This window comes from Ochotona curzoniae, unplaced genomic scaffold, assembly GCF_017591425.1.
Source record: "Ochotona curzoniae isolate NIBS_2020 unplaced genomic scaffold, NIBS_Ocur_1.0 contig_2692, whole genome shotgun sequence".
In the NCBI taxonomy this organism is placed as follows: Eukaryota; Metazoa; Chordata; class Mammalia; order Lagomorpha; family Ochotonidae; genus Ochotona; species Ochotona curzoniae.
The window spans coordinates 2,342,148-2,353,724 of NW_024465556.1; the positions used below are offsets into that span (position 1 = coordinate 2,342,148).

The following is an 11,577-nucleotide window of genomic DNA, read 5'->3' on the forward strand; positions in this document are numbered from 1 at the left end:
CATATTCTTAATAAATTTCAGGAGACATGCCAGAGGATTATGCTGTCTTTTGGGACATTGTTAGGTTGAACCCAGATCCATTTGTGAAATAAGATAGAAAGCTCCATGAATTTAGTGAAACAACAAAATCAAGAGGCAAAGCAAGCGAATCATCATCTTTGGTTTTTTTCTCTCTGCCTTTTTGGATGCTGCTCCTCCTCCCACACCACCACCACCCCTGAGGGAATGGTTAAATGCCCACGTCATGTTCTGTGATCTGTGATCCCAGCTCATTTGCCTTGCTGCAGCGTGCAATAACTTTTTCCCATTCTTTACTCCTGGCACTAATATGGCCTCTCTATATTAATTTTGAAAAATGACATGAAAAATACATATTCAATGTGAAAGAAAATAAAGGTATGTAGATTTTGAAAATACCCCTGTGTGACAACTCTGATTTTGGGGTATTCATTGTTACAGTTTGTTACAAAGCACTTCTTACTTTTTTGTTTTTTATTGTATGAAGTCTGAACACATACATAATTTACCTAGTAATAAAAATAAGTAATTTTCACTTTCTATAGCTTCCTTTAAATCTTTGCGTATTACTCAATTAATAACTGGACACATTCTAGTTGTAAAAATTAGAACAATAACAAAATTGACAAAGGAAAAAAAATGGCCATAAAGGTGACTTTCTATTATTTTACTGTTGAGGAAACATTCATTTAGAATGTGTCCCCGCATTCCTGTTTATTAAAATATCATACTTGCCATGGTAACAACTGTAGCAATATGACCCTGTCAAGTATAACATTGGGGAAAAATGTTCGATTGCTTGGATAGTTAGTAGGCACCTATTTGAGATATTTTTCTCAGAAGTCAGGCTATATAATAATATCTACATGTTTGTCTTAGGATTTTCTGAATCTTATCAAAGGACAGTATCAAAATAATAGCCTTAATTGTCATCTGCTGTGCTTAGATAGTGAAATATCATTATCATTATTGTCACTGTAATGAGACCAGAATTAATTTCTAACAATGTAAAATACTTTCTGATATCCTTCATTACCTGCAGTCACATCATCCTCATCCTCATCATCACCATTGTCTTTTTTTTTAAGATTTATTTTATCTTTATTGCAAAGTCAGATAAACAGAGAGGAAGAGAGACAGAAGTATCTTCCATCCGATGATTCACTCCCTAAGTGGCCGCAATGGCCAGTGTTGCCCTGATCCGAAGCCAGGAGACTGGAACTTCCTCCAGATCTCCCACATGGGTGCAGGGTCCCAAGACTTTGGGCCATCCTCGACTCCCTTCCCAGGTCACAAGCAGAGAACTGGATGGGAAGCAGGGTTGCCGCCAGGATTAGAACTGGTGCTCATATGAGATCCCAGCATGTTCAAAGTGAAGGCTTTAGCCATTAGGCCACTGCACCAGGCTCTATCACCATCATCTTTAGTGGTTATCACTTGCAGGTGCACTAGGCTGAGTGCTGTATATAGGAGGAACGTCAGCAAGTTCATGGAAAATGTACATTATCATTCCATTAATTTTCCACAAACTTTTCGTAGCCCTCTCATACATTATCTCACCCATACCCAATGACTTTTATGATACACACATAACATATTTATAAAATACAAATGTGTAAACTTTCCCCTAGAGAGCATTAGTAACTTAATATTAAGTGATTATGCATCTGGAAAAATCTGTGTTGAGGTGATAAGAGGACAGTTCCACTGGCTGCTGACTGTCAGTGGTCTAGGCTCATTCTTAGCTAGAGCTCATCAGCAGAGCCCACTGGAGATCTTCATCCATTGCCTTCTCAATTCCATTCTGGTGGAAATGACAGAAATGCATTTCTTTGTAAGTCTCCATAGTTATAAAGCTTATCAACAGAATAGAATATATGGGCCCCGGCACAATAGCCTAGCAGTTACAGTCCTCATCTTGCAGGCACCAGGGTCCCACATGGGTACCGGTTCTAATCCTGGCAGCCCTGCTTTCCAGCCAGTTCCCTGCTTCTGGCCTAGAAAGGCAGTCAAGGACAGCCCAAACTCTTGGGACCCTGCACCCGCGTGTGGGAGACCTGGAGGAGACTCCTGACTCCTGGCTTTGGATTGGCTAAGCTCCAGCCTTTGCGGCCACTTGAGTGAATCAACTGATGGAAGATCTTCCACTCTGGCTCTGCTTCTCTCTGTATATCTGCCTTTCCAATAAAATTAAAATTAAAAAAGTTTTTTTTAAGATTTATTTTCATTATTTATTTATTGGAAAGGCAGATATACAGAGAGGAGAGACAGAGAGGAAGATCTTCCATCCAATGATTCACTCCCCAAGTGAGCGCAACGGCCGATGCTATGCTGATCTGAAGCCAGGAGCCTCTTCCAGGTCTCCCACGCGGGTGCAGGGTCCCAAGCTTTGGGCCGTCCTCGACTGCTTTCCCGGGCCACAGGCAGGGAGCTGGAAGGGAAGCGGGGCTGCTGGGATTAGAACCGGCGCCCATATGGGATCCCGGGGCATGCAAGGCGAGGACCTTAACCACTGCGCCACCGCACTGGGCCCTAAAAATATTTTAAATATTATCTATTGATTGATTAAATGAGCAGAGCTTTAAAAAAAGGACTGTGAAGGATAAAGATGACTTAGGTGTAAGTCTTAACTTTATGGGCCACAATGTGGAATATTTTTTTTTAAGATTTATTTTATTTTTATTGGAAAGGTGGATATACAGAGAGGAGAGACAGACAGGAAGATCTTCCGTCCAATGATTCACTCCCCAGGTGGCCGCAATGGCTGGAGCTGAGCCAATCTGAAGCCAGGAGTCTCTTCTGGGTCTCCCACGTGGGTGCAGGTTCCCAAAGCTCTGGGCCGTCCTCAACTGCTTTCCCAGGCCACAAGCAGGGAGCTGGATTAGAACTGGCGCCCATATGGGAACCTGGGCGTGCAAGGCGAGGACCTTAACCACTGCACCATCGCGCCAGGCCCCACAATGTGGAATATTTTGAAGCAAACTGTAGAGTTATAGCTTTTTAAAAAAATTTATTAACTTGTCCTATCATTCAAACTTGTGCTTTATGTGAAACTGAATTTTTGGTCAGGAACAAATTGCTCTATTATGGTATTCTTCCAGTGAGGAAATAAAATCTGCCTATGGCATGTTTCTAAAAACTCATTAGAACCAAGCACAGGTACTGCCGTTAGCACTCCAGGACAAGAAAGATTTATGCATTCTTTTCAATTCTTTTACTCTCAGGGGTGAAATAACTAGTAATTCGCTTATCTGGAGATGAAAATATGAGTAAACCATAGCATTTTCCCTTCTAAATCTTGAGGTTACTAAAGTCTAGTGATATAAATTAATGCACACATCATGAAAACAGTTGACTTACATCTTTATAAAATTTCAACTTTTGTTCCCAGTTTTTCCTCTGCTCTTATTTTCAAGACTGGGTATAACCTCCTTAATTTTGCTTCTTTCACATTTCTAAAAATAATATGGTAGGCTGGAAATAAACATTCTGAAGACATTGTACATAATGCCAAGTGTTGCTCAGTTAACATGTGATCAAAAATTGGAATTTTACAGAGATTTTTCTGTGAGTGTGTATGACCAGATTGGTTATGTTAATTATGTTTCAGACTCATTCGACTTTCCTCGCTGTGGAGAAGTATGAAGACGATTCAGCCACATGGCGGGTGGTGCATAATGATGCTTCGTGGGAAACTCGGTGAGTGTGTCTGTTGACTGTTTAGTGTTTTGAGCCCCAAACATGAGAGGACTAATGCAATTCCTGGTACTAATGATAGCAAATTTCCAAGGAGCCTATTTGACCATATTGAGTTGATGTTTAAGACTTCATTTTGCTTCTATTTTTCTCCCAAATAGAGTCAGATTAGAGTCGATGGAGAGTATCATTTCCAATCTTACAGAGATCTTGTTACTTCTGTTTCCACCATGGTCACAGTTTGATCCCCTAAAGCTGCCTAGCCTTCTTACAAGTAGATTGCATGTTGAACAAGAAAGTTGACATGGCATTGTAGAGCCTGGTTTTCCTATTGGAAAATAGTTGAGTTTATTCCAGGGATCTGGTGCACACTTTTAGATAGTCAGTGATTCTGCATTTGGGAGAGTAAAACACGTGAGACTTGATTTTTTTTAAAGCTTTATTTATTTGAAAGGCAGAATTACAGGGAGAGGGCAAGAAATGGAGAGATTTTCTATCTGCTGATTCACTGCAAGACCCAAACCTTGGCCAGGCCGAAACCCAAAGCCTGGAGTTCCAGCCCTGCTCCTGTATGGGCAGCAGGGGCCCAAGCACCTGGAATATTCTCCCCTTCTTTTCCCAGACCTTTAGCAGTGTGCTGGATAGGAAGTGGAGCAGCCACAAACTAGTACATGCATGGGATGCTGGCAATTGGAAGTGGTGTTTCACCTATCAAGTCACAACACCAGTCCCATTGTTTAACGCAGCAATTCAAGGAGGTCACAGGCTCATGGAGCTTTCTGAGACAGCTCTCTCAGAACCTTTTGTTATCAGATTTGTTAGCAAAGCAGATATTTTGAAGAGGCAAGAATATGCTTTTGTTCATTGCTGTATCTTCAAAGTCTAGTAAAACTTCCTTCCACACCAGGTCGTGATCTTCTGTTACTCTTTTACACCTAGGCTCTGCAGCAGAATATCCACTAGTCACATGTTATTATTAAGTCTGAAATACAGTTGTTCTGAGAGGCATTGGAACTGTAAAATGCAAAATAAAAAATGTGTTATAAGTAAGAATATAAGACATCTCATTAATAAACATACTACTACATGTTGAGTACATTAAACAGAAAATACTTTGGTTTTATAAATGATTAAAATAAGATATGTTGATGGAGCAGGCATTGTGGATCCAGGCTGGTTAGACCAGCACTTAAGATCCGTATCTGCTGGAGTGCCTAGGATTGGTCCATCTCTGGTTCCCATCTAATGTCCCGCTGGTGTATCTACCTGGTGATGGCTTGAGAGAAGAGTGTTTTCCTTGTGGTATGGCCTCCCTAAATCTGTACTGAATGAATCATCACATTTTATAATGACACATTGTTAGGAGTAAAATTGGGTTATGCTTGTTTGTTTGTTTTCCACCCACAGTTTTTATTGGCACAAGGGATTACTGGGCCTGAGCAATGTGACAATAGAATGGCATATTCCAGACACTGCGCAGCCTGGAATCTACAGAATAAAATACTTTGGAAACAATCGGAAGCAGGAACTTCTGCAGCCCGCAGTTATACTTTCCTTTGAAGGAACTTCATCTGCTTTTGAAGTTGTAACTACTTATTGGAAAGTTGACACATCATTTAAAGGGTAGCTTTAATCTGTATGTGCTGTCTAACTGATCCCATGTGAACATGAGCCACTGGGTTCTATAATCGTTCCTGTTTAGGGACAGATAAAAATTGCTAATGGAACAGGATGGGGGTTTATAGGAAGGGGGGAGAAGAAAACAGGAGACTAATGGGAGAGGGACAGGGAGAGAAGAGTCCTGTTGTCCCATTTGATTTCTTGCCTGGCAGCCTTGCACTCCATGTCCTACAAGCGAACACATGGTTTGTCTTGAAGCCTTGTGATTGTTTGAAGAACAATTCCCTTAGTTAGAAACTGTTGGTGAGAGAATTCAAAGCTGTGTGAACAATATTGAACCTATTTAGTTAGAGATTATTGGATGTTCACACTAGAAATATTTATAACAATTGTCTACTTTGATCCTTTATTTTACAACCAGGAAATATGAGGTTTGTGGACTTAAAATTACAATAATATTCTAGGACCTATTCTCCCAATTGCATTTGAGAAATACATAGATCAATTAGAGAAGCAGAAAATTAGCATGCCAGTTTTTCTGTATTCAAATAAGCATGATTCAAAGCAGAAACCCTGGTGTTGACTACCCTGGTTTAGGGTTCTTAATTCTCAATCATTTCTGAAATTGTCCTCAGAGAACAATTATGAAAAAGTCAGACTTGGAATGTTTTGGTCATGCCTTGTGTTTCCTTAAGTGTCCTTATCCCACTAGATTGTGTCCCTTATTCCCTGGACTTACTCGAAGTGATTTTTTCACTATTTTCATAAATCAGGTTCCTCTAAAGCCATGAAGCTATTCTGTTAGTGCTGACATTTAAGTGAAAGTGTTATTGGCTGGGGAAGGCAGTCCACAACATGGAGGTTCTAAATGAATTTTTCTCCTCTCTCATCACTGATTCATTCGTTCATTTATGGATTATTCAGTCATAGGATATTGATTTAGACTTACATACCAAATATTACACTAGTGCCTGGGTCTTGGTAGGCATTGGGATTTGTGCATTGGATAAAAGCAACTCAAAAGTAACTACTCTGATGGAGAAGCTTCACTTTCTTATAAGAATTCTGGAGAGAAATTTAAAAATGAGTAATGTGCAAGTCATATCTTGTTTAGCATCTGTGTTGGAGATTCTAATTTGAAGGGAAAGAGGCTCTGAACAGTTTATCAAACACTGTCTTCAAAATATGTGTCAGCCTTGTATATTATATCCAACCTAATGTGCCAAAGAATGAAATATGACAATCTGACTGTCTCTCCAAAGTTATCTGTTAGTTAGAAATTCTCAGCCTGAGAAGTTCAACTTCTTAACTCCAAGTCACATTTTGTATGAGTGTAAAAGCTTTAATATTTTAAGGAAAAATTAACCTTTACTTAAAAAACTGTAAGGGTTGAAATGATAGTGACAATAATAATGACAATACTAACATTAATTTGGGGTTTGGTTTAATTGTATCTTGAATTAGAATGAACCTGAACCTTGGACATGTTTTGATGAATCAGTACTGTACCGACTATTTCTATGCAAATTAACTGCTATGGAATCAGCTAATCATGCTTTCTAGGAGTTGTGATTAGTTTGCCTAATGATACTACCAGCTTTAAAAGGTTCAGAGACCTGCAAGAGCTAGTATTTCTGAAAAATGGTTCACCTAGACAGAAAAGAACTTATGGAATGGTCTTGAAAAAAGTATTTCTCATGAATAACAAGAGTTTATGAAATACTTTCACCGCCTTCATTCCTCCTGTTGAGGCTTTCCTTTCTGCCCAAGATGTTCACTGAATCTAGATCAAGGCAACAGTGATGTCAGCCACTGATCTTGCTGCACCCTAACTCGTCCTACTGTGACCCACAGAACCGTCTGCCTCCTGCTGATCCTTCGCACCTTCCTATACCCTACTGATCTTTCCACACTCTGTTGTTCACTTTTGATCTTCCTGTACCTTAATGCATCTCCTGATCCTTATGTATTCTGTTGTACCCACTGGTCCTTCTGACCCAGTCGTCTCTCAACCATACTGTGAGTCTTAAAAAGCCTAAGAATCTGTTGTCTATCTGGCTGTCACCTCTTTTAGACCGTAAAGTTATTATTTTTTTTCATCAGAGTAAAGCCAAACCCATCCATTGCAGATGCTTGAGCATAAAAGAAGGCTGCAGATCAACTGATTTCATGTATTAATTAAAAATTCAAATTAAAAATCACTTTGTATCTTTAATTGCTGCCGGAGAGAGACACATTGGAGCCAAACCGCAAAGAAACTACTTAAATTGGCGGATTAGGTGAAAAGCAACCAATAGGTTGGGTTGGTGCGAGAACTCTGAATATTTTAGAGCACATAATGTTTCTCATAGTAGAGTTTTATTTATTTGTTTTTTTTTTTGGTCTCTTGCTTGATTTGGTGTTAAGATTGCTGTGACTTCTTCAAATGGAACTGCTGTTTCCACTTCTAGATTAATATTTTTAAATGAATATTATGCAACATTGTCACTATCAGAATATTTAGCAATAAATTAAGAATTATACTTAAGAGCATTTCCTAATGAGTGGTGATAAGGACAATCAAAAATTTATATTTCAAAAAAATAAAGGCAATGAAAGAGGATGGGTTATGTGTAAATCAGGTTGGAAGATGATAAAGATAACTACAACAGCTACTGAAGCATAATGGAACCAGTTCTTCATCAGCTTCTTCCCAACTTCAGAAGATCTACTGCAGGTAAAGTATGCTCATATGGCTAGTATTGTTTTACTCTGAGAACAATTGCTGGATTTCTAGATAGACCGCTAATTATAAATTTGGTTTATTAGATAATTACAACAAGGAAATCAAAATTAAGTTTACTTTGGGGTATCCTTTTCCATCTTTCTTCTCATAACTTTCCTCCAATATAGGTAAGCTTGCTTTTCTTTTGCTCATATTAACATGTCAATTTTATTTTCCGGTCAGAAGTTTTTATTGCTAGATGAAGACAATGTCTTTTTTTTTTCCGGATGATGCATTTTGTTCCTGGGTATTCAGTCTGCCTTGCTGGATGTCAGACTGGAATGTCCGGAATGTCAGACTGATGTAATGCTGGAGAAGGGGGTGTGCATATCCTTCACACCATTGTTAGGATATGGTTATGTGTAATACAATATTCCTAATCAATGGAGGTCTAAATATAAAATCACTGGCAGCCTCATGCTGCATGAAGTCTTGCAGTGCTGTCATCAGGCTTGAAGAAATTTCATGTATTGTGCAGCTAGTCAGTGATGTCACTGATGATTTTCCTTTTTCTCTTAAGATTTATTTGCAATATGGGGCCATGAAATATGGAGGGAGAAATGGAGGAAGAGGAGAAGGGAAAGAGAGAGAGAGAAAGGGAAAGAGAAGGATAGATAGATCTTCCATCCACTAGTTCACCCTCCAAATAATCACAGCAGCCTGGGTAAATCAAGCTCCATCTGGATTTCATTGAAGGGTTGTGGGAGTTCCAGTACTTAAGGCACCATTGACTGCCAGTCAGGCACCTTAACAAGGAGCTGGGTTAGAATCAGAGTAGCTGGGACTAGGACCTGTGCTCTGACAGGGGCTGTGGATGTCCCATATGGCAGCCTAACCCTTCTCACTACAGAGCCTGCTCTCACAGATGCTTTTCTTAATGTATTCACTGTAAGGCTCTTCCTCTTATTCAAAAGATGATTCTCTCTTACTTCATGTAATCATGTGCAGCAGCAAAGTGGGAGAGGAGGATTCTCTACAGAATCTTCTATTGGAAATTGGAGAATGCTTAGTAGGAATACAAGTATAATTTCTCTTGGATCTTCTTGTCCACAACTGTGTCACATGGCTATCCTTACCTATAAGGAAAATAAAAAGAGGGAATTTTTCCCCTCTTATTGATTGGGAGGCAATTTTTGATAACAAGATAGAAGAGATGTTGCACATAGCTATTACAAGCTGAGTCAGCATGGTGGCTCAACAAGCTAATCCTCAGTCTGCAACACTAGCATTCCATAAGGGTACCTTTCATGTCCTAGCTGCTCCATTTCCCAACCAGTTCCCTTCCTGTGGCAGAGGAAGGCAGTGGAGGATGACCAAAGCCTTGGGACCCTGCACTCACATGGGAGACCCAGAAGAAGCTCCTGGCTCCTGACTTTACATTTGCTCAGCTTGAGCTGTATGGATCATTTGGGGAGTGAACCAGAGATGCAAGATCTCTATCTGGATGTCTGTCTTTCCTTTTCTCTGTAAAATAAAATTGAAAAAAGTAATTTAACAAAGTCAAATAAAAAATAAATCTTTTTAAAAAAAGTATATCAGGCTGTCCAAACTAATTTTGCTGCTACCAGGGATTATACACACACACACACACACACACACACACACACACACACACACACATACACACACACACACACATATATAAATTTATTTATTTGGAAGTTATGGTTTCAGAGGAAGAGTGAGAGAGGAAGAAAGAGAGGTCTTCTGTTTGCTGGTTCCCTCCCCCAGTAACTACAACAGCCAGAGGTAAACTAAGTGGAAGCCAAGAGCTTTGGGAAGGTCTCCCAGATGTGTTGCAGGAGCCCAAACACGTGGACCATTTTCCACTGCTTTTCCTAGGTTGTTAGCAGGAAGCTGGTCAGGACATCAGCCAGTTCTCATACGGCTTGTGTCACAGGCAGCAATTTGACCTGTTAGACCACAACACCGGCCTGAGGGATACAGTTTTTAATCCTTTTACATGATCACGGGAGCCGCCTGGAGGCTCAGTTCTACATTTTAGCCTGAATCATAGACTGAAAGAGCTTCCTGTCCAAAATACACTGCAATGTTAGGGAAGGAACTGGTGCTTCCCTGGTTGGGGAGCTCTACGCCAGATTCTGAGGTGTCGTTCGTTCTTTCTTCCTTCCTAGGCATGAGGAAACCACATTTTTTTTTTCACACTTTGATTTTTTTTCTTTATGTTACACACATATACATGTACACTATTTTGTCCTGAAAGCAGTACTATAGATATTAAAAGGTAAGTAATTCATGACAATGATTAAAACATGGGAACAGGAGGTTATTTTGACATGTACAAGGTATAATTCAATGAGGGAATATTTGTAACTATATACCCAATGATAGAATATCCACAGTCTTTATACAACATTTATTAACTTTCTTAATGTTTAAAGAGAGAAAAATAATAGCACTTACCTTTGAGGTTGTGAAATAAAATGAGGTGAGTTTGTTGGCACAGTTCCTAGTAAATGGTGTGCACATAATTGACTTAGCTATTAATTTATTGAACTGTCAGTGTTTATAAGATAATACATCTAAGTGTCTGGAAAATCATAGGAGCTGAAAAATTCTTCCGTTGAGAACCGAATGATAGCTGGCTTCCATGGAACGAGGCCCTCCTTGATTTTTTTCCTCAAGGTTGTATATTGAAGTCTCTGTTGTTAGTGTATAAAGATTTGGCAGGGGGCAGATATCTGAGACGTTAGAGTGGCCAGGACTGAGAGATAATGACACTCAAAACCAGCATAGTGATGTTAGGAGCAGGTAAGAAGGGCTTGGGTGTGTAATTGTCTAGAGTTAAAGTGAACACATTTATTGGACCCTGCAGCATTGTTTGGGCAACAGTAAGAGTATGAATGAGAGTAGAGACAAAAGAAGGCAGATTTCAGAAACTAATGGTTAATCTAGTTTAAAAGATCTGAAATGTTTTTAATTAAAAATATTTGCTTGGCAGGAAGAGTTATTTTTGTAAGGTTTATTTATTTTTATTGGAAAGGCAGATTTACAGAGGGAAGGAGGTATGGAAAGAACCTTCATCCTCTGGTTCACTTCCCAAGCAGCTATTATGGCCAGAGCTGAGCCCATTTGAATCCAGGAATGTCTTCCTGGTTTCCCACATGGGTGCAAGGTCCCAAGGCTTTGGGCCTTTCTCTACTGCTTTTCTAGGCCAAAAGTAGGGTGCTGGATGGGAAGTGGAGCACCAGGACATGAATTGGTGTGCATATGGGAATCTGGCTGTTGCAAGATGAGATTTTAGCTATTGGGTCATCTCTTTGGGTCTGGAAGAGTTATTTTTAAGATGATATTTATATAGTAGGCAAAGTTTGAAAGAGAGAGAGAGAGAGAGAACACCTCTCTCTGGTTCACTCTGCTGACTGGTCCACTCTCTGCATGGCAGCAACAGTTTAGAAGGCCAGGTCAAAGCCAGAGTTTGAAGCTCAATCTGGGTCTCCATTGTCACTTGTTAAGAA

The 11,577-nt window shown here is 39.7% G+C and overlaps 1 protein-coding gene across 1 annotated transcript in view; it reads left to right on the forward strand.

Annotated features, from left to right (window-relative positions):
* Positions 1 to 7,861, forward strand: part of ASAH2 (N-acylsphingosine amidohydrolase 2) — a 54,839-nt gene extending 46,978 nt beyond the window's left edge. Inside the window, exons 20-21 of the mRNA XM_040975779.1 lie at positions 3,629 to 3,717; positions 5,122 to 7,861. Coding sequence (XP_040831713.1) covers positions 3,629 to 3,717; positions 5,122 to 5,341 — 309 coding nt within the window. The 3' untranslated portion in view covers positions 5,342 to 7,861. The remainder of the gene's footprint in view (positions 1 to 3,628; positions 3,718 to 5,121) is intronic.
* Positions 7,862 to 11,577: the final 3,716 nt, after the last annotated feature.